This window comes from Rhododendron vialii, chromosome 8a, assembly GCF_030253575.1.
Source record: "Rhododendron vialii isolate Sample 1 chromosome 8a, ASM3025357v1".
NCBI classification, from domain to species: Eukaryota; Viridiplantae; Streptophyta; class Magnoliopsida; order Ericales; family Ericaceae; genus Rhododendron; species Rhododendron vialii.
In genome coordinates, this window is record NC_080564.1 from 18,314,742 (window position 1) to 18,336,421 (window position 21,680).

General features: G+C 38.4%; 2 protein-coding genes across 5 annotated transcripts; both read left to right on the forward strand.

The window, feature by feature from the left end:
* Positions 1-994: 994 nt before the first annotated feature.
* Positions 995-15,901, forward strand: LOC131335705 (ATP-citrate synthase beta chain protein 1-like). 4 transcript variants are annotated; one of them, XM_058371181.1, is made up of 7 exons: positions 995-1,130; positions 1,222-1,347; positions 1,464-1,646; positions 1,774-1,879; positions 1,968-2,043; positions 2,157-2,274; positions 3,392-3,749. In XM_058371181.1, exons 1-6 carry the CDS (start codon positions 1,074-1,076, stop codon positions 2,245-2,247), a joined length of 639 nt encoding a protein of 212 aa, XP_058227164.1. In that variant the 5' UTR covers positions 995-1,073; the 3' UTR covers positions 2,248-2,274; positions 3,392-3,749. The 4 variants fall into 4 exon arrangements, with proteins under 4 accessions (XP_058227164.1, XP_058227165.1, XP_058227162.1 ...); XM_058371182.1 differs by lacking the exons at positions 995-1,130; positions 1,222-1,347; positions 1,464-1,646; positions 1,774-1,879; positions 3,392-3,749 and adding exons at positions 10,806-11,600; positions 11,672-11,857; positions 12,098-15,901 and having other exon boundaries at positions 1,978-2,043; positions 2,157-2,226; XM_058371179.1 differs by lacking the exons at positions 995-1,130; positions 1,222-1,347; positions 1,464-1,646; positions 1,774-1,879; positions 3,392-3,749 and adding exons at positions 10,806-11,600; positions 11,672-15,901 and having other exon boundaries at positions 1,978-2,043; positions 2,157-2,226.
* On the forward strand, positions 7,934-10,725 carry LOC131335708 (arginine--tRNA ligase, cytoplasmic-like). The gene is made up of 4 exons (XM_058371185.1): positions 7,934-8,027; positions 8,155-8,256; positions 8,364-8,579; positions 10,239-10,725. Exons 1-4 carry the CDS (start codon positions 7,962-7,964, stop codon positions 10,269-10,271), a joined length of 417 nt encoding a protein of 138 aa, XP_058227168.1. The 5' UTR covers positions 7,934-7,961; the 3' UTR covers positions 10,272-10,725.
* Positions 15,902-21,680: the final 5,779 nt, after the last annotated feature.

Below are 21,680 nucleotides of genomic sequence, written 5' to 3' on the forward strand. Positions count from 1 at the left end.
GTGGACCACATGCTGCCACGTAGCCAGATTTGGTTCCCCTCCCTCTTTCTCTCACGCAACCCACACGCACATACATACGGTGGATTTGATGAAGAGAGAGAGATAGCCGACCACCACCGAGCCACCCATCGGTAGCGACGACCACCACCACTACCAGTAGCGCCCACCACCACCTTCGGCGACCACCGGCGCACCCCTTTGAGAAAACCGCCTCCCCTAGCCGCAACCACCGGCGCCAAACCCACCTACAGTCAAGGTCCCTCTCTCTTTGTATGCTCCTCCCCAACTTCAGTTTACCACACTAAAAATTGGTCGAACCACAAGAAATTAGGGTCTCATGTTGATGTGAAATTGGGGATTTACCGATGTGAAATTAATTTCATGTTATTATACTTCAAAGTAGATCTGCTCTGAATATACAAATGTTTGTATGAGTTCTTCCATTTCTGGGTAGATTTAAGTCCATGCATATCTAGGTAAATTAGGTGAGTATGAGACCTACTTCTCTGCAGATGCTTCTCTACAGATGGTGGCTTTCCTTTTGGGGTAAGAAATTACTACGTGCTTATGAGTCATTTTTATGGGTTTAATTGACCAATTCTAGGAAGTTTCTAATTAGGCTAAAGTTTTGAGGTATGGTAGTCTTGTTATGGATTAAACTTAGCTAGTAGTTGATACCTCTGTGATTACCCTACGACTGAAGATAAACTTAACAGATTTTTGACCATACTAAGCTGCCTTAACAATATCAAGTTTGATGATTTTAACTCCGCTACTTACTAGAGCTGAATTTCGGATATTGAGTTCAGTTCATTTATGCTGGTGTAAGCCAAGCTATTATAACAAATTTTTGAACTGTGAATTATTGGAAGAGAAATATTGAAAGAGAAATTGTCATAGAGTTTGTTGTTTTACTTCCCTGCTTTTCTTTTAGGTTGGTCCCTTTCCTTTTATGACCCAATTTTTTGATTAACTGACTTAGATTAAAATGGTGGTGGTTGTGCTCGGGGAACTTGGTGGCCGTGAGGAGTATTCCCTTGTGGAAGCCTTGAAACAGGGTAAAATTAGCAAACATGTGGTTGCTTGGGTTAGTGGAACCTACTATTGGATTTGAACCAATGACTCCCACCGTAAGTTTTTGCATCTCTTGCACCATTTCTGCCTTCATGTGGGTAATCTTCCCCACCACCATTTAGTAATCGTTTGCTTACATTCTGCTAGGTTGGGGAGGGAAAGATTTATCCTGTAAAGGAAGTTAAGCCTCCACAAATCCCTAAGGATCTTAAATTAAGAGTGGAAAAGTCCGAGCGCCAACTCATATTATTTCTACAATTTTCGATGTCAAATGTATGATCTGGACCTTTATATTTGTTTCGTCTAGGCTTCTTGAAGGAACCAGTCCTGAATTTCACTTTTAACTGGAAATAAGTCTATTAGATTTGTCTTTTTCTCTCTGTTTGCAGGTGAAGAGCCATGATACGTTGGTATCCCTATGTCTTCCATCGTTGAACAGTGGTATGGGGTGGGTGATGTTATTTGGTATCCCTATGTCTTCCATCGTTGAACAGTGGTATGGGGTGGGTGATGTTATTTTCCTGTTGTGGTTCAAACGTAGCCTCCCCTATTACTACACAAAATTTATTGAGGTCTGATTTTCCTCTTAATAACATGTGTGGTAAAAAAATCCTTCTAATTGCTTTTTTAATTTTTGAATTAGTTTGTGGGCTTGTAAAAGAGATTTTGTAGACTGCTATTTCTCATTCTCCTTGCCAGATCTGCATAATGTTATGTGCCAACCATGGTCCCTGTGTGTCTGGTGCTTATAACACCAAGGTAACTGCAAGGTCGGGAAAAGATCTTGTGTCTAGCCTTGTTGTAGGTAAGCAATGAAGATATGTTAGCCAAAATATGTTTTTCCCGGGGGCTGTTTTCAAAATGGGCACAGCTGAATTGTCTTTTCGAAACAGGTTTGCTAACAATTGGTGCCCGATTTGGTGGGTTGTTGATGATGCTACCCGACACTTTAACGAAGCTTATGACAAGGTTAGTTCTGATGAGTGTTTTACCGTGCACAAGAGAATATACACACCGTTTGATTAGCTAATGGTTTCTGAATCTAATATGTTATCACTTATCACATTGTTGTGCTTTGGCAGGGCCTTTCTCCATATGAGTTCTGGAGAATATGAAAAAGAAGGGCATTTGTATGCTCAAAATTGGCCACAAGTATATAGCTTCTTCACTTAGCTATTGTTATTCGTCAATTGCGCCACTGTAAAATTTCTAATCTCTCTGTCCCACTGTGTTGGCCAATTTTTTACTTTTTCGGGCATCTCAAAAAAATATGTACTCTATTTTATTGGTTTCCAGATGATTTTGAAAATCTATCTTGCAACTTATTGACATCTTTTGATGAGTGAAAAAAAAAAAAGAAACAAAATCCTAGGAAGTATGTTTCTTGATTGGATTCAATGGGGCTTTGCTTCAATTAGATGGCTCTATTGTTGGGGTTTAGATTCGTTCCTTACTAAAAGTCAAAAATAGGTCAATATTGTAAGAAAACCCATATGTTATGCCCGTGTATCTTGGATTGGTATTTCAATTATTGGAGTCACATTGTCGACGGATTTTCCTTTGGGTAAAAAAAGATATAAAGATTGAACTGCATGATTCAACATGCCAGTATTCCAATGTACGCAATACAGCAACGCAACAGGCATGATAGTTGTGCTTAGCACGATGCCCTTCAAAATCAACTCAACTCTTTGATACATTACTTAGTCAAAATAATATACCTACATAACTATTCTCATATCATTTCCAAAAAAAAAAAACAAAAATCAGACGCCCTAAATCAAAACTTGTTCTTTTTAACGGGCATGACATTCGTGTTGTGTACGAAGGTGCGGTCTAGTTGAAAAACAAGAAAATGCTTTGTTGTAATCCTCATTATACTAATGTCTTGATATGAGTTTTGGCTAATTGCCTTTGTGCAAAAAGGCTCTTTAATAGGCATTAATATAAACAGTTTTTTATATATTCTAAACTTTCGGCCCATAATTTAGTTAATTTACTAAAGTTCTTTTCCAGCCCATGATTTCCATTTTATAATTCTAGCTTTCAGTAAATGAATAGGACCGATTGATTTTTAACCTTTGGACCAAATCTCAATTTTGTTCAACCCACAAATAACTTTTCAAAGCTCCTGGCCCTATCCATTTTGATCCACTTTGATTGGTCCACACACATCAAAGCATCTGGCCCATTTCTTTATTAATCATAAAGGACGACAAGTTTACGAACACATCGTTCGCCTGAAATTTTTCTGCCATTGTTGACCTTTCAAGCTTCGCATTTAGGGCATCAAATCATTACAGGTTTTCTGTTGCAGATTTACGGCTCAACATTTGTATGCTTTTAATGAAGATCAAAGTTTTGCTTTGGAGTATTTTCTTCTCAACGGAACCTTGAAGCCTATAAGTGGAGAGCTTTGGAGAAGAAGCATGGTATCCCTAGGTACTGCAATACTACAAGAGCAATACACACAGAGCAATCTTTGATCTTTCTCAGTCTCTCATAATCTACACTTGTATTCATCTTTGAGAGCAAAAATATTGTGAGCTTAAATTGTATCATCTTATTCTTCTAAGAGAATTCTTGCAGAGAATTTTAGTGTTTGAAATTCGTTTGTAAATCTCATCTTTTCTATAGTTTGTGAGAAAAATTCACTGTTCAGAAATTGGGGTAAATTTCTATGGTACACTTGTAATCTAAGTGTGGGGAAAAACTTAGGGCAGTTCGGCTAACTCCTCGGGAAAGTTAGCAAAGTGGTTTGGTAGGCTCCTCGGGAAAGCTACCATTTAAAGGGTTGGATCGGTACCAGAAGCTGACCATTTTGAGTTAGTGGAAATGACTCTAGGGCAGTGGATAGTTCAGGCCGAACCACTATACATCGTTTTCACTCTCTCCCTTATCTTGTTACTTACTTGCCCTTTACATTGTCGATTTAATTTGTGCATTTACTATTCATAATTTAATTATACTAATTAAATCAAATTTTTTCTGCAATTATTTTTAATTACCCAACTCGCCCCTTTCTTGGGTTGCCACTTGGGTAACAATTGGTATCAGAGCAGGGGTCTTTTTTTGTCGTCATAATCCTAGAGTAAAGCTATGACAACCATTATTAGCACATCCTTGGCCGAAGGTCAATCGACCACCGGGCCTCCTTTATTTTATGGGAATAATTATTAATATTGGAAAATAAGAATGATGTTTTTTATGCAATCTATGGAATATGATCTTTGGTATATTATTTGTAACTGTCCCTTATCAAAAACCTGAGATAAGGAGCATGAAACTCAATTTTCTATCGGCTATACTTTGGTTCGATTTTTCCAATTGTGCCCCCTGAATCGGAGAGGCTGTGCTTTGTGCTTGAGGGTAATCTGATCCTTGTACCGGTACTGGTGTGGGCCAGCCCACTGTTCATGCCTATTTATAGATTACTTAAATGTGTTTTTGAACTTTTGGGTTTTTCCTATGTCCTGTGTTTTTTTTCTTCTATTTTGTCTTTTGTGGGCATATCTATGGGGGCATTTTCGTCAAATCGATTCTGACTCCTTCAAAAGCAGCCTTTTCTCTGTGTCTTCCATCTCTATCTCCACTGGACCACTTTTTGTGCGACTTCTTTCTCTCTCTCTCTCTCTATCCCTCTCCCCTTTCCGGCCGCCGACTCAACCGAGAAGAAAGAGAAGTTTTGGCCGATAAGGGAGAGGACCAGCGATTGGAATAGATCTCGGAACGATGTACTTGTGTGCTAGAGTTTGGGAGCACGGCCGCATCGAGATCATCACTAATAACCACGGGAACTGTATGATGCCGTCCATTCATATCTGCTGTTCTTCTGCGCTCAGCTCATGAGTTGGGTGAGTTGATTTCTTCCTAGGGTTTTGATTTTCTGTTTGTGCTTTGGTGAATTGATCTTGGATTGTAGTTTATTTTCTCACATTTTTTTGCTTGACGAGATTCATTTGGAAATACAGGTTGACGACGTGAACGAATGAGTTCTGTTGAGTCGAGTTTTCCATAAATTCACAGTCGCTTCGAGCGTATCAAAACCATACCCGAAAAGGACGAGGAATTGGAAGAATTGAGGACTCCGATGGTGTCAATGGGAATATTGACCACGAAACTTTTGCATTCGATGTGGAAAAACTGTCGAAGAAAATGCAAAAGAATAGGAATGTGTGAATAATGAAATAAAACCCTCGGATTGACAATCCTTTTTTAAAAAAAAAGTTCTATTTTTTATAGAGTTTTTTCCATCCATGGTCGATTGTACTGGCTTCATTGTGATCGTAGATCATTACTATTTTTTTTTTCTGCTGTTTGCAAGGATTAAAGGGCTTTGAGGTTCGAAAAGTTTTGCGATGTCAGTTAGCATCTACGATCAGGGATTTATTTTTAAAATTTTTCTAACTGTCATTGCATTTTTGATAAGCCAAGAGAAGATTACTTCTCAAGAACTTCTTCGCCGAAGTTAGTGGAGCTGAGCGTCAAAACAAAGCCCATAGGTCTCTCTCTAAATCCTATTCCTTTTCCTTTTTGGGTTTCTCTTATGAATTGCTTGTTTTGTTATCTTTTCCTGCTAATTTCTGTCACTATATGCTTCTGATGTGGGAAAATAGGGCCTGCTTTGAATTCGTTTGTGGTTCAAATCATGTTCCCTTTTTTTCCCTTGACTTTTCGCTTCCAAATAGCTGCCTTGGTGTAGCAATAGAACACTTATGGGTTACTCCATCCCAACTTGCACATCAAATTTTCTCTAATATTTTATTTTTTTTCTTGAGTAGTGGTTAGTGTTGGGATGTGGTTGTTGGGACTTGGAATCCGAGTACGTTTAGTGTTGCTACTTAGGATGTGAGGCATTTGATGATTTAAATAGACTTTTTAATAGCATAACCAACAAACTCAACATCAGCTCCCGCAACCAACGAATTTTGCCGCTTGGTGTGGGCTGATTAGTAAGTAGTATAAGGTTCTCTTTTGTTAATGCGAGTACAGCCAGTTCTTTACTGTATGTGTTTTTACTACATTTCCAAATGATCAAACTAGTTTACCAAACCCTATGTTATTCTCAACTCATCCGTGTGAATCTTTGGAACAAAGATTTAACGCCCTCCCCAAAAGATGGTTCATGAAAGTCCAATTAGAGAGAAGATTGTAAAAGGTTGTCGATTGTATGTGTAGCATCTTCATCATAATATGTATATTGTGATACAGTAAGATAAACATATGGCGTGGATGGAAGATTTGTATTATTTGTAGTTAGAGGGATGGTACTTTTACTCTTATTTCAGAAATGAATTTGTCTGAGTGTGCTTTGATCTGGTCAATTTGTCGGACGATGCTATAAAAACCGGATTCCGCTTGTAGAGATTTTAGTATGGTACAAAACTATTTTGTACCCTCTTGATGTAATTTATTTAAATTGAGTTCGCATGGCAATTAGTAATCTAACTTTCGAACGGAAATTGGGCATGCTTGTGGTAAACTAACACAAGTAGTGAAGATATATGATCTAGGATATTTGATACATTGTCCAGTGGCATAGTTGTGATGTCAACAATATGTTCATAGAGTTGCAAAACCCCCTAATTGACTTCTTGAGAAAATGTTCCAAGTCCTACTCAATTGAACTCTATGTACAATTGCATGCCCATTTTTGGCATTGACTGCCTCTCATTTTGACTCTTGACAAACACAACATCTTTGTGTATCCCTGCACCTATTTGTATTGAAGGTTAGGCTAATGAGTTAGCGAACTTGGTTAGTCACTTTGAGGTATCTGCCATTAGTTCTCTAAATGCAAAAAGGAGTGGTTGAAACTAGGTGGTTCAAAGAATCAAAGTATTTTAAATTGGAAGTTGAGCTATATGGTTTTATGGGCCAATATTGTCTCCTGGTATCTTCCATACCAATGGGTCAAGTTTTTCACCCAATATATGTGGAAATTGATATTACGAAGAACACAACTGAAAAATTAGTGGGTTTTGAGAGGTAATGGGACCTCACTTTTGGCCATCAAGTATATTGGTTTGGTTTCTGATGGGATTTTAACTGAACATGGTCATATGACCGATTATGGAACTAACTGAACATGGAATTTTAACTGAACATGGTCATTTTAACTCCATAGTTAAACGTTTATCCCATGCTTCTCGGATCTCCGATAACTGATCCCCTTATTCCCTTTGCCCTCCTCTCTTACCGTTAAAACCCAAGCTTGAAGGGTTCGATTCGAAGGAAGGTACAGGTCTTCGATTCAGAGGAAGCTCTAGCGAAATACACGGCCGATCTATCGGATAAGTTTGGGAAAGAGACATACGCTTTCAGCTTTTTCAGCATTGTTTGTTTGGAGGCTCTCTTCTGATAGTGTCAACCATGGCAGCTGTAAGTTTATCTGACTTTTATAGCCGCGAAAGCATTTAATACAGATTTGGGACATGTAATACTAGAGATTTTAATATGTGGATATAGATTTGAATAAGTTTTGTTTTCCAATTTGATGATTTATGGGACAGGATGAAGAAGTTGTTGGGACTGTTAAGGATCAATTAGCAAAACTCTTTGAAGAATCCCTTAGGGTAACGGTCCCTGATTAGATGGACACATATCCTCTGATTGCTGCATGCAACCCGAGATTTGGTGATTATCAATGGTATTACCCATTACCATATATTTGCACCAAAACCTTTCTTTCCTTTTCGAACGGTACAATCTCGTTTTGAAAGTTGAAGTTGAAAAGAAAAAGAGACAACTACGTTATTCTCCAGCACTGGCTTTTCGTCAGTGCAGAATTGGTTCAATTTCTTAGGCTTTTGTGGTTATGGAAACTCCTACGTGCTTTCTTATGAATTGCTGAATTGTGTGATCATTTTTGGTGCAACAATAACGCCATGAGCTGGTGGACGAAAATCAAAAACACGGGTTCTGCATTCACAGGTCCCCGATCTTTTAGTCAGGTATTGACATTAATGTTCACCACGTTCAATATTGTTGTACTTCTTGTCATATAAGAGTGTATGCTATCTGTATTGAATATTGAATTGATTCTCAGAAATGATAATTTCCGCTATTTTCTTTTCTAAGGCCATTATGACAAATCTACCACCCTCAGAAATGATAGATTCATTTTCTATAGCTGGTCCTGGTTTTGTGAATGTCAAACTATCAAGGCATTGGATAGCAAAGGTATTCCTTAGTTTTATAGCGATGAGTTGGAAGTAGATGAGCTAAGTCAATTGATTCAATTGTTGTGAATATGTCTTGCTTACTGAAATATTATCTTGCTAATGCAGAGCATCCAAAAGATGTTGATAAAGGGTACTGAAACATGGTTGCCAAAGCTTCAAGTTAGAAGGGCAGTAGTTCATTTTTCCTCACCCAACATTGCCAAAGAGATGCATGTCGGGCACTTAAGATCTACAATTATTGGTGACACGCTAGCCCGTATGCTAGAGTTTTCAAATGTTAAGGTTCTAAGGCGAAATCATGTTGGTGACTGGGGTACACAGGTGAGTATGTCTGTTTGTTTGAGAGTGTGCATGCACATCTATGTTTTTGTTTTTTCTGCTCGTATTTAGCTTGTATCAATATAATTGTGACGGTTTTATTCATGGGTCGCCCCATTAATGAGTATGAATATTGATTCATGGTCTATCCAAGATGCTTTCAACATGACTAATTTGGGATTTCTTGGGGTGGTAATCGAAATTTTATAGCTACTAAAACACAACCCTTACATCATGTCCTCAAGGGATTAAGTTCTGCTTAAGAAGATGAAGCGGTTGTTTTGGTATTTACATATATTTTTAAGGTTGCTTCCATTAAAGCGATGCTCTTTGCTTTGGGTCTCTCTACCTACACTGATTGTTAGTAGAATTTCTTTTAGTTTTTATTCATTTCACTTCTTTTGAATATCTGCATTTTGGTAATTTTTCAATATTTGGAAGTATAGATAGTTCATGGGGTATCGAAACGGTGCTTGTGTTGGAACTTTGGGTATTGCTAATATTGTGATTTTTTTTTTTTGGATATTTAGGTACGGCAATCTTTTCAAAATGCATATATATGCTGATTGATTCTGATGAAGCTGCTGAATCTGAGATGAGCTTGAATTTGGGGACCTATTTTCGAGAAATTTCTTTGTTCTAATTTTTCATGTGTTTATGGTGGAAGTTCGTCACTAAGAGAATTGAATATGAACACATGGTTGTATTTTAGTAATGTAAGAGCAGAAAAGGGGGCAACTAGAGATTGTTATATTGGAATATCACATTAGTAGATTAGCCATGGTTAAAGTTGTGCATTAAGCCATTAAATGATACTGATTGATGATACTTGCATTGGTTTGTTTCTAAGGCCCATATTCATTCACATATTATTTTTGAGAGCTGAAACATGAGGTGAATTAGGTTTTGTTGTAGTAGAATGTAGAACACCTACAACAGGGCTAAAACCCTGGTTTCACACAAGGAAAACCCATGAGTAACCAATTGGGCTACAAGCCCATTGGTTTAGACAACAATTGGCAAATATATAAACCATTGGTAAATACAAACCAATACACAAAATAGATATTATTATCACTATTGCCCTATTCTTCCATCGGCCAAGGGCTTAATAGATTGGGTATGACTGTGTCATTTGTGTTCTGTGCATCCAAAAAAAATAAAGAATATCAGTTAACATTCCTACTATGTTATAATAGCTTTTATCGATTCACTGCATACAAATATAGTTGCTTTCAACTGTTCATCTATTCATTGTTGGGTTATGCTTTTGTTACAAAATGAATCGCATAATTTATTCCATTAGTGGCTCTATGCCTTTGCGTCCCTCTTATCTCCCTACCAAACCAAAATAATGTGACTGGACTTCGTGTTGTCGCTTTTATAAAATAAGAAACATGCACTTCAAATTCATTAAATGCCCTTTGTACACATTTTAATTTGAATAATGTGTGTTGTTACTAATGGTAAATGAGCAAGAACTATGCTCTATCAAGGTTCTTTGTGTCCTGTGACTTGTTCGGGTACTTGTTCTGTTGTTCACAATACATGTCTATTTTTGTAGTCATGCTCATCCAGTCATCAACTATTACTCTAAGGCACTAATTTGAGATTCCCTATTGTTTCCAATGGGCACTGATTACGACTAATTTGTGGATTTAGCTATGGAGCTTGCACTGTCTCTGGAGAAGCTGACAAATGAAAAACTTCTGAACTTGCACGTAGTAAGACATATTTCTTGTCTGTCTTGTTTACTTAGTAGCTTTAGTCATTGTTATAGCCATATATAGTTTTCGGTATTCCTAAGGAGTTCCATATGAATTATGGAGAAATTGTCCTCAGAAGTTTGATTTTGTGAACTCAGGATTGAAAAGTTCATCTGGTAATCCAGTGTGTAAAGAAGCTGCTTACTATCTTTACTTTAGTTTCAAGGTGAGGCAATTGGTCATTTTACAAGCTTATCTGTGTAAAAACAGGTTGCGAGCAGAAACAATGATGTGCAATTGGCTGATTTTGTTGAAAGTGAATTCTTGGAGGAACAGGTGAACTGCAATTCCATATTTCCCTTTTACCTGAAATTTCATTATTTGCAGCCATAAAATACACTTATGGACCTATTAGCATAAATTTTGACTTTTATCTTTTTCCTCTCTATCAGGTGGAAGGCATTAAAAAGAGTACATATGGTGCTCGTAGCCCAAAAAACCTAACCCAGCTAGGAAATTGCAGGACGTTTTCCAGCAATCAAGTGCTCGATTGGAATCAGAGGAATGTCTATCAAGTATAGTTAGTTCTCTTGAAGCTGAAATGAAAAGTGTGTAGACTGCTCAGAACTCAAATCCCAGTTGAATCGACTCGAAGAATATCATGAATCCTCAAGAGGAGCGCAACCCATGTTCAGATAAAGGTGTCAAGCAACAAGCCCTAAAGGTTGATTTCAAACCCTCTTTTGGTCCAAGAGCAGGTCGAATACCAATCTTTACAAGCCCAAGGTTCAGGAGCATCAGGTAGAAGGAAACCCTGAAGAGATCTGACCTCTTCCTCATAATCCTACACAGAATTGCATTCTGGGTAAATCTAAAAACTGGGCATCTCTATTCGCTGCTCAAGGTCCCTCCAGAACAATGAAACTAGAGTATTATCCAGAACTCCAAAAAGGAAAACGTGCGGCTGTGGAGATTGAGGAAACAGATCTAGATGATCGTAGCTGGAACCACTGTCTTATTGGGTATTTTCTAGATGGCAAGATGGACTTTACTTTATTGAATTCTACAGCCCGCAAGGTCTGGAAGGATAAAATAAACTCAGTTAAGCAAATTGATTTGCGATTTCTGCTTGAATTCAAAGACGAAGAAGATGGCCCTTATTTCTTTTCACAAAGATATTTAGTCCTACAAAATTGGCATCTTATGATGCTCCCGACCAAAGATCAACCTTCAAAAATTCCTGCGTGGGTCAAGATGCTTGAGCTTTCTCTTGAGTTCTGGACAGCAGAGAGTTTGTGCAAGATAGCAAGCATCATTGGTAAGCCTCTCCATGTAGATAAAGGTACAGAAAAAAGGCTCCGCCTTGATTTTGCTCGTGTGTGCATGCAGGGAGTGAGTTAGCCGATGATATTCAAGTCACGGTCAATGGGCAATCTGTAGTAGTTGTTCTACATTACCAGTGGCTCCCTCCCATATGTTCAGAATGCAAAGTGTTTGGACATCCTCAAGGGTCATGCAACAAACAAACTAACCTCCAACCCTCTAATGAGGAATATTGGCAAGTGGTTAGCAAAGGTAAAGGCAAGACTTCTGCTGATTCTGTTAGGCAAGTGGTAGATGAGGGTCCTTCCTCCTCTTCCTCTCTGTCAGTGCTAGATCCCACAGTTGAGCCTGTTGGTATCCCAATTTCCCCAGTAAACACTCTACAAATGAGAAATGCATAGGGAACCATTGTAGAGACATTAGATACTGATATTCTTCCTTTAACTTAGGAAGTACCAATATTAACAATTGAAATAATAAGCCTCCCTTCAGGGTCATTGGCTTCAGAGGAGGTCATCGTTGGAAGTGAGGTCTAGGATGATTTGCTCCCAAAACCACCTGACTCCAAAGGCATAGAGGACACAACTCCAAATGCCAAATTGACCAATGGTGGATCAAAAAAAGCAGGAAACGGTGGAAGTAATAGGAGCAAATCAAAAGGCTCCTCTAATCGCAAAGGGAAGTAACTCCTTTCCCTTTTTTTGTTGTCCTATATTAAATAACACTCAGCTTTTATCAGTGCGTATTGTTTATCCTCATAAGCTTAGAGTCTTTTGATACTTCATATTTTCAATTGCTTCTTAAAATACTTTGATATCTAGCACACCACTGCATTTTGGGCTCTGGAACATCAGGGGTCTTAATGATCCAATCTAACAAAAAGAGGTTAAGTCTTTTGTCAAGAATAACAAGCTATCTTTAATGGGTTTGATTGAGCACAAAATCAAGGAGCCTAAATCCATTTTGAGTGTTTGGATCCTTGTTCCCACAATGGTCCTCTATCTTTAATTTTGATTATGCCCAATTGGCAGGATTTGTGTGAGTTGGGATCTTCTTGTTCCTGCCCTTAAGGTACCAAGTCAATTGGACCAGCTCATTCATTGTGATATTCAGGCCCTGGATGGAAGTTTTCAATTATTGGCAACCTTAGTATATGGATCAAATAGCTATTTAGAGAGGACTGATTTGTGGTCCTCCCTCTCACAACTTAAGAGCAACAGTCCTTGGATAGTGCTTGGTGACTTTAATGCTCTTTTAGGTACCCTTCTGACAAAATTGGTGGTGATGGTAGTTGGGCCTCACATATGGATGATTTTAACACGTGTCTCCTCACCACTGGACTTGATGACCTTCGCTACTCTGGTTGTCACTTCACTTGGTCCAACAAACAAGAACCTAGTAGGTTTATATCCACTAAAATTGACAGAGTGTTGGCTAATGAAAATTTGGTTAAAACTTTTACGTGTGCAGTGCACATTTTCCCACGCCTGGGATCTCTGATCACTCTCCGGCAGTGGTGTTCCTCACCCCTTCCCTTAAATCATCTATTAAACCATTCAATTTTTTTTTTGCCTTTTTTTGTTTCTCATGCAGTTTTTCAATTAATACATGAATTCAACTTATTATATTCTTCTCCAACTTTTATCTTTTTATTGTTTTGAAACTAGATCAAGACTCTACGCACTTCTAAGTTGATAGTCTTTTGGTAATTCAAACCCAATCTTAGCATATTTTAGGCATTTACCCAAAATAGTTGTTCTGCTATGCATGATTGAATTCTCTTTTAAGATATTTGTATTTGCTTATTGTTTTTACTTGGCATGGCATGGAGTTTAGTCTAAGGTCCATGAAATTCATAATTTCGCATTGTTCGGTGTAGATAATTTGATGACTAAATGATAAGTGAATATGATTTTGATTTCGTTCATAAAAGGAACTGTTCTCAAAACTTGATCATTTCCAATCATTCCTTTGGTGTCTCGATCAATTTGTTGCTAAAGAACTTAGAATTTACATTTGAGCGGGTTAAGAAACATATGTTCTCACCCTGCATAATTTAATAATTTAATCCCTTTTTCTTCTCTGTAGATTGTGTTTTTGGATCCGACTTGGGAGTCGATCTATGGGCATCAATCGAAGGAATAAACTCCAAGGGGGTTGATTTGGGGACCGATTTAGGTGGGGAGGGAGTGTTTTGGCGGTCCGATTTAGGGATTTTTTTGAAGGCAGATTTGGGATGTGAGTTAGGGGCCATATGAGTCGAGCTTTTTTTTTGGGTGTAGTTAGCTCTTTTTTTAATTTTATTTTTATCAGCATTGGGTAGTTAGCTCTTTGCTAGCTGTATTTTTTTTTAATCTTTTCTACTTAAAAAATTTCAAGGGACTCAGAGATAGGTTGACAATTTGTGAGTAGCAGCAGTAAGAGTATTGTGCTATTGATTTCAATTTTTTGTCCTTGTGATGAATGAAAGTTTTCTTTGCCGATAAAAAAAGACATGCAAAAAAATGCATTATCTTATTTCTATAAATCATGAACTTTGGTTTGATATTGTTTGGTCGTCCCTTATTTATTTGGACGAAAAAAGACACTCACATAATGATAATGTAGTTATCAAAAATTAAACATAGTGGTGAGTTCTTATTTTCATCACTTCAATTAGCGCTAAAAGAGTGATCTCATACACCTATTTTAGTTACAGACGTATGTCTTGATCTTAAACTGTCTTTGCTTTTTTTTTTTTTTTAACTCATGCACTGGCTTTATGCCAGTATTATTTTAAGTATAGAGACGTTATTGCCTTTTTCTTGTTCTCTCACCCCCTTTCCCCTTCTCTCTCTGTCTGTATACCTACACAACCACTGAAACCCTAACCACTATCAGTACCTAGTCTCCATCAATTTTCACGACGTCTCACCTACCGGAGGAAGTCATTGCCGACATACTCTGCTGATTACCCGTAAAACACCTCGTCCAATTCAAGCTAGTATCCATACCTTGGCAATCCATGATCGAAAGCCCTAATTTCGTCAAACTCCACCTCAACTGCTCGATCGAGACCAAATCCAACCAAACCCTAATCTTACGAGAGGAGCAGCTCTACTCGGTCGACTTAGATTCGCTCAACTGAACCTTCGCTGATGCCGTGAAGCTCGACCGCCACCTGCTGAGGTGCCAGGACTACGGGACCGAGGTATGGGGCTCTTGCAATGGCATAGCGTGCTTGTCTAATTCGTTAGATGCCAACTTTTTATGGAACCCTTCGATTCAAAAATCACGTAGGTTGCCTTACGCAGCAACATGAGGGGGGGGGGGGGGGGGGGGGGGGGGGGGGGGGGGGGGAGAGAGAAATTGGACGTGCAATAGGTGATTCAAACTATTTTATTGAGGATCCCTCTAGTTTTCCAAATTTGCTTGACCATTTTTCGGATTAGGGTAAGTGGGGGAGAAGAGGGATTAGGGTTAGTGAGGGAGGAGCATTTATAGGAGGGCTGGTGAGACCTCCAATTTGGTGGGAAAATTGGATCTGGATAGGGGATTTAGGGCAGGGCATTTCATTCGGATCTAGGTAGGGATTTTGGGTTTCGGTACTTAAACGGGTTTCAGGCGTTGGGCAAACCATTTATAAATTTTTCTACGATCATTTTGTGGCATTGTTGGGTTTCTTGACTCTCGAGTCTCGAAGGAATCCTAAAACTTCGACTAAGTGAGCAGAATACCCAATACTCGAATGTGATAACTGAATTTGCTTCTCATGCTGCATATTGTTTCCATCAGGGCTGCATTTGGGCAGTAAAAAGGGTTCCCTATATGTATTTTCCATTACTGATGTTATTGCTATTGTTGGAGTTTGTCCCACATCGGTAAATTATCTTCTCCAAAACTAGTATATGAGCCTGGGCGGCCTCTCCACTCTTTGCCAATAGGTTTGGAGTTGGATGCTTTAACAACTACTTTTATATGTAAATTCCGGTACTAATTTGTCTGAACATCTTCATTTGCTTTTGGTTAGTTATTCATGTTGCTCGAAAGTGAAAGTTGGTTTCAGATAAGCTTAAGGCCACCGTCAATCTTGATAGAAAGTTTCATCATCATGGAAGGGCTGGCTCCATTGATAGTGTTGCTATTTCTGCTGCTACTCGCAATTCATCAGTTGGGCCATTAGATTTAGGGTTTCAGGTCTTGTAGAGGTTTGAGAACGATGGTGTCAATGAGAAGATTGGTGTTGAGACTTTTACAATCGATGCGGAAAAGCTCGAAGAAGAAGCAAAGCTTGTCGTTCGAGAGTATTCGGTTTCCCTGTATTTCGCGAATTCAGTATAGATACGTCTGAATGATGCAATAAAAGTTATAAAACCCTCTGATTGACAATCTATCAAAAAAAGTGATATTATTGACGTAGTTTGATGCGTCAAAGGTCGATTGTACTGGATTCGTACTGATTGTCGATTATTATTTACACTTTTTGTGTGTGTGTGTGTGTTTTGCAGAAATTGGAGGACTTTGAGGTTTGGGACGTTTTGCGAGAGGTTAAACTTTTTCTTCATAATTCATGTCCTTCCTATGTTCTCCATTCTGTTTACCCTGTTGTTTGACTTTCTATTTCTTTCCATGAGCATTTGGCGTAGATGTATACCATGCTGAGCCTGTTTGGATTTTTAAATGTATTTCGTATGTGGTTTGTAGGTTGCTAATGCGTTTGTTCAGCAATACTACCACACCCAACAGCAGTCGTCAAGCCTCGTTCATCGATTTTATCAGGAAGAGTGTAAACTGTCTCGTTCTGAGGATGATAGGACAATGAGCACGACCACAACGCTGCAGGTGTTGCCCTCTTTCTATTTGCATGTCTGTAGAAAATGTTGATTTCATTGAAATTGGTATGGTCTTGTTTAAGCATTTTATGGGTTGTAGGGGTGACCTGACTTTACACAACAGGTAGGTGTTTTCATGTTTTTCTGCTGCTGTTGTTCTTTTGGGCAATATTTCATCTTTCACCTCTTAGAGAAGCATTGATGTACAACCCCGGGTCCTGGGATGGAAAATAATAAGAGTTTGTGATTCTTCATTTTGTTTTTGCTCCTACTTTGAGGTCTACTTGGTTATTTGAGAAATAAAGAATAAAGGAAAGGAAATAAATAGAAAGCCAAACAGCAGGGTAAACAGAATGGAGAACAAAGGAAGTACATGAATTATGAAGATGAAGTTTAACCTCCCTGTCCATAACTTTTCAAGTGTTCCCTTGTTGCCTTACGCACAGTTTTTTTTCCTTCTACAATTTGAATTTCTATCTATTTGTTCTAATGTATTGTTATCCTCTCTATTTCTCAACACAGCCAAATGACCAAATGGAAACTCTCTGCGTAAGTTTTCTTTCTTTCCTCCATACTCCATCTGTAAAGAAAGCGTAAATCAACAAAACGGTGTATGGGTAATTTTAAGGGGAAGAAATTGGGAATTTTGCAGTTCTAGGTCTCTTTTCATGTTTGATTGGATCTGATTTTCACAGGCTATCAATGAGAATATACTGTCCCTTATAGTCAATACAGAGCAGCGATTATATGTGGATGCACAGGAATCTTACAATGGGGGAGTGCATGTCCTTGTAATTGGGTATTTGGAGGGGAAAGATAAAATGATCATTAGGAATTTCACACTTTCTTCCTTGTGCCAGAAGAAAAAGGCTCAATGACAAAGAGTTACTTCACTTTCCTCTATTACGGGGTCCTGTGGTTCTTAGTGTTTTTCAATCAAGATTGGCCTCAATGAATCAATTGAAGTCTCAATAGGTATAAGAGAAAACATGCCAAGGGCATGCGTGAGCAATGGCTGGAAATAGAGTATGGAGTTAGGGGCTTACTTAAGGGGTTAATGGGTTTCCAGATCAACCTCTGCAGCCGTCCAATAACTTTTTTATTCAAGGTTATAGTCGTGTGATTGAAAAAGATTCGAGAAACATAATCACCGTTTTCTCTATCTAATCTACCTCTTTACGACTCTCACAATAAAATGTAGACAAGTTTTTGTTTTCTAACAATGTCTTTTTATGAATTTGGGAAAAGCTGGTTGTGTAGCTTTACATTTATAGGGATTATAGCATGCAACATGATTTATAGCAATTTGTAAAAATCATTTTCATAAAGTGCCTTTAGGCACGGGCATTCGCTTGGAAGCCCCACCCCAAGTCATCAAACTTCTCTAAAACTGCAAAATTGCTTCATTCCTTTTCAAGATTGGCTGTGCAATGATGAAACAATACATTCTATAGCATGATGGAGTAACAGTGTGTATTGTTAAGTCTATGCCAAATATATGGCCTTCTCCTTATAGTGAAATAATTACTCGCCACTTGGTTATTGGTCCAATAATAACTCCATGGATAATCTTAGTTATGTCGTCACCAAAGAATTTGTTTTGGGATTCAATTTTTCGAGTGAGAAGGTGTTAGCACCCCTAAGTTCATTCAGCCTTGAATGCACATGGCAGTTATATAAGTAATAGCACAACAAAAAAACATCCATGCAGTTTAAGAATTCCGGGGTTAAGGGGCTTAACTCACTAATGATAATGATGGAATTGTAATTTTTGGTTCCGAAAAGGGTCACTCTTTTGTTTGTGAGCTATAATATTGTCCAAACTCCAAGCATTTGTTCATCTCAGTCCTTAAGGGCAACATGAGGAAGACTCGTCGACCGCACTCATTCATTGAATTTGCCATCATCTATCCTAAAGGTTTATATATATAACAGACTATAGATGATAGAAGAATGTACTAGGTTGAGAGAATATGATGAAGAAATGTATAAAGAGAGGGGACGACTAGGGTTTCAATGTGGTGTCCTTTCCAATGGTAAGGTTTAGGAGAGTAATGGACTGAGAGCCAAGCTAGGATTTCGATTTCCAATGCTTAATCCTAAGATATTTGCTGACTTTCCTAGCTCCCAATTGTGTCCTTCCTGGTCACAACCCGAATCCATTGGTCAGACCCACATCTAGAAAATTCTGCTTTAGTGAACGCCCGGGTGAGACCCTCACTTGAGCTTGTGATCATAATGAAATACTTGGGTTGGCTATTGATCATGGGTTTATCAGTTTTGCACCTATTTCCTTTCATTCTCATTTATTGCAATTTCTTCCTGATTCTTATAGAAGGGGGAAAATTAAATGAGGATTTATTACAAACATCTCCTATTACTGCTCTTCTATCTTTTTTGTTTGAAAGGAGATATTCATTCATCAAAAATAGTGGGCCATAGAACGACTGAAGATCTTCTCCTGCATAGTTTTGCATTTCTGCTAATATTTTAAGGTTGCTGAACATTCTATCGTATTTGTCACAGATAGTCCACCGATACTGGGAAAGGCATGATGTTAGAGAGGCCATTGGGCCATGGAGAAGATGGCTGATCATGCTGTAAGCTCAACTTCATTTCAGAACACTTTAAACTGTTTTTTTTTTTTTGTTCCTTAAAATGCACTTATTTGCGTTCTATGACACGCTTTGTTTGAATTGAGATATCTATTCCGTCTGTTCATTATGTATCTTCCACTGCAACTTTTGTTTAAGTTCTTGATCATTGTGTATTTAAATGATATCCAAAGGTGTTGGGCGCCGTTGTTACCTAAAACATATCTCCCATTAATTCAACCTCACCACATCAATGGTTTCCTCTTCTACTCTTCTGGTATTTTTGCTAGCCAAAGTACAGATTATGCTCTGTTGCTTATTCCCGTTGCTCATTATATCCTTACTTTTCTGTAGACATTGCCTTGGCCTTGGACATTCATGCGAAGCCAATGGCATGAGCACCTGGATTTTGCTAAAGCAAGGATTTAAGGCGGCCGCCTGAGGTTGTTGATCATGAGTTCAGTGAGGGCTGCCATCCTTTCCCCAGGGCCCATGGGCTGGGGCATGACTACATATACCATGCTATTGGTCTTGTTTAATTCATTTTAAAAGCAATTCACCATGCACGAAAATCGCGTGTTGGCACGCGCGCTTTCACCTCGTCTGTTGCTAAATTTTTTTTGTCCGATTTGTGGGTTGAAGTAAAAGTGATCACAAAAGTCTGCAATAACCGTCAAAAAGCATAAGTCCATCCAACAACCAGAATGCTGTTACCTGTTCAGTTCTAGATTATGCGAAGGAAGTCCAATCAAATTTCTACTTGATTGTCCATAATTGCACGATCAGTCTATATATCTTTTAAGGATCTCAAGAAAAGAAAGGTACGAATAACAAAAAGGACTACATTAGAAGAGGAAAAAGAAGACGAGAAGAATGGAACCGAACTCCAATCTTTAGCTAGCTTTAACGTAATCTTGACTCTTCATTCAAGAATACAGTTGTTACTTTGATTTTGTACCAAAATATATGAGGTGAAGTCCTGATGTAATAAAGGCTTGCATAGACTAGCAACAGTAGGGTGGCCGGACTTATTTATGTATAGGTCTGTAACGAATATAATTGGTGGTAACCAATTATATGTATATACTGTTTGTATGAGGTCGGTCCTCTCTCCTTACGTCTATAAAAGGAGGGCTCTACTTCTGTAATCACCAAGCGAGTAAGCAAAGTTAATAAAAGTCAGTGTTTGCAATAATATTCCAGTCTCTTGTGTTCTTATAATTTCTTGTTGTGTTCTTTCTACGAACCTAACCTATTTAGTGTTTGTACCCATTTTGTGTTTGTAAATTTGGTATCAGAGCTATGTCTTCCATTCTAGCTTAAACCCTCTTCTGTGAACTTTTTTTTCAAAACTACTTCAAATCTTTTCTAAAAGAAAATCTTGAAGTGTATGCTCTGTGGTTGCCTTCTAAGGATCCTCCATATCAGAAACTTCATTAACTATTTTAGTTAAAAGAATTTTATATCAGTGGGTTAAAGTACCTTGAGACTTTTGGCTATTGAGCAGTGTGTCTCGATTTATCTACCCTAGTATACAGAATTTTATTAATCAAAATTGGTTGAAGGTCTTTACGTTGAAAAAGAAAAGAATTGTTGTACTAAGGAAAAGAGGAACCCAGAATTTTTCCTAAGAAATGAATCATTTTTTTTCCACCCACTCCTCTGCTACGTCATATCCTTAGTCCCTTCATGTTCTTCTGCCAGTAGAAATTTCTCATCTTCTTCTTCTAATCTTGAATATTTGTATGAGTTTGAATACCTTCCTGATGATAGTAAGGTTCCTCTTACTGATTTCCCTTTCCTAAATCCCTATAATGTTTTTGTCAGACTACAAACTTTTGTAAAAAAGACCGTCACCCAACTTTTCTCCACAAAACATCCAACATCCGTAAAAGAGTATGTTCAAGCCTCTAAATTTGACCAATGCTTCATAGCAGCTACAGAAGCTGAACAACTTTTACCTTTGGAAATCCCGGTTGATTTGCCTCGCCTTTGGCAATAACAAGGATTTACCCATCTTCACTTTGGAGCAATCCGCTTGGCTGTCACTTTCCATGGGCGAAAAGGTTTGCCTGTTACTTCCAGACTTGCTCTAGTCGATACCAGGTTTCTACAGTATCAGCACGCATGTATCGCTACAGTCCAAACCACCCTAAATGCTGGAACTGTGATTTTTACCTTCTACCCCAATTTCAATATGCCATTAGCAGATCCTCATCTGCTATCCGCCTTGAAGGTCCAAGTTCAAATTGGTAGTGCCTCCTAAATCTCCTTCACATATGCAGCAACCCTTTACTATCAAATGGTCTATCGTTTTCAAAACCATGCATTTGACATGTCATTACCATCCTCCACAGATGAAGCCCTTTTCCTAACTGTTAACGCACCTCACCAAGCTTCTTGTGTCCATGTTCCCCGACAGATTTTCCGTCCTGAGCTTCTCAAGCTTCTCCCAGAATCCTGGGTTACAGCTTATGAGAAAAATCAAAATAAGCCCATACCTGTCCAATCCTCAAATCCAACTTTCATTTCAAAACCTGATGGTACAGTGGAGATTTCTTTTCCAAAAGAAACCTCAGCCTCAGCCTCCACCCATCCTGTCATTTTTCCCTCAAGAATTAACATGTTTGTGGATGGTTCTAGGCCTGGCTCTCTAATTAAATATTTTGA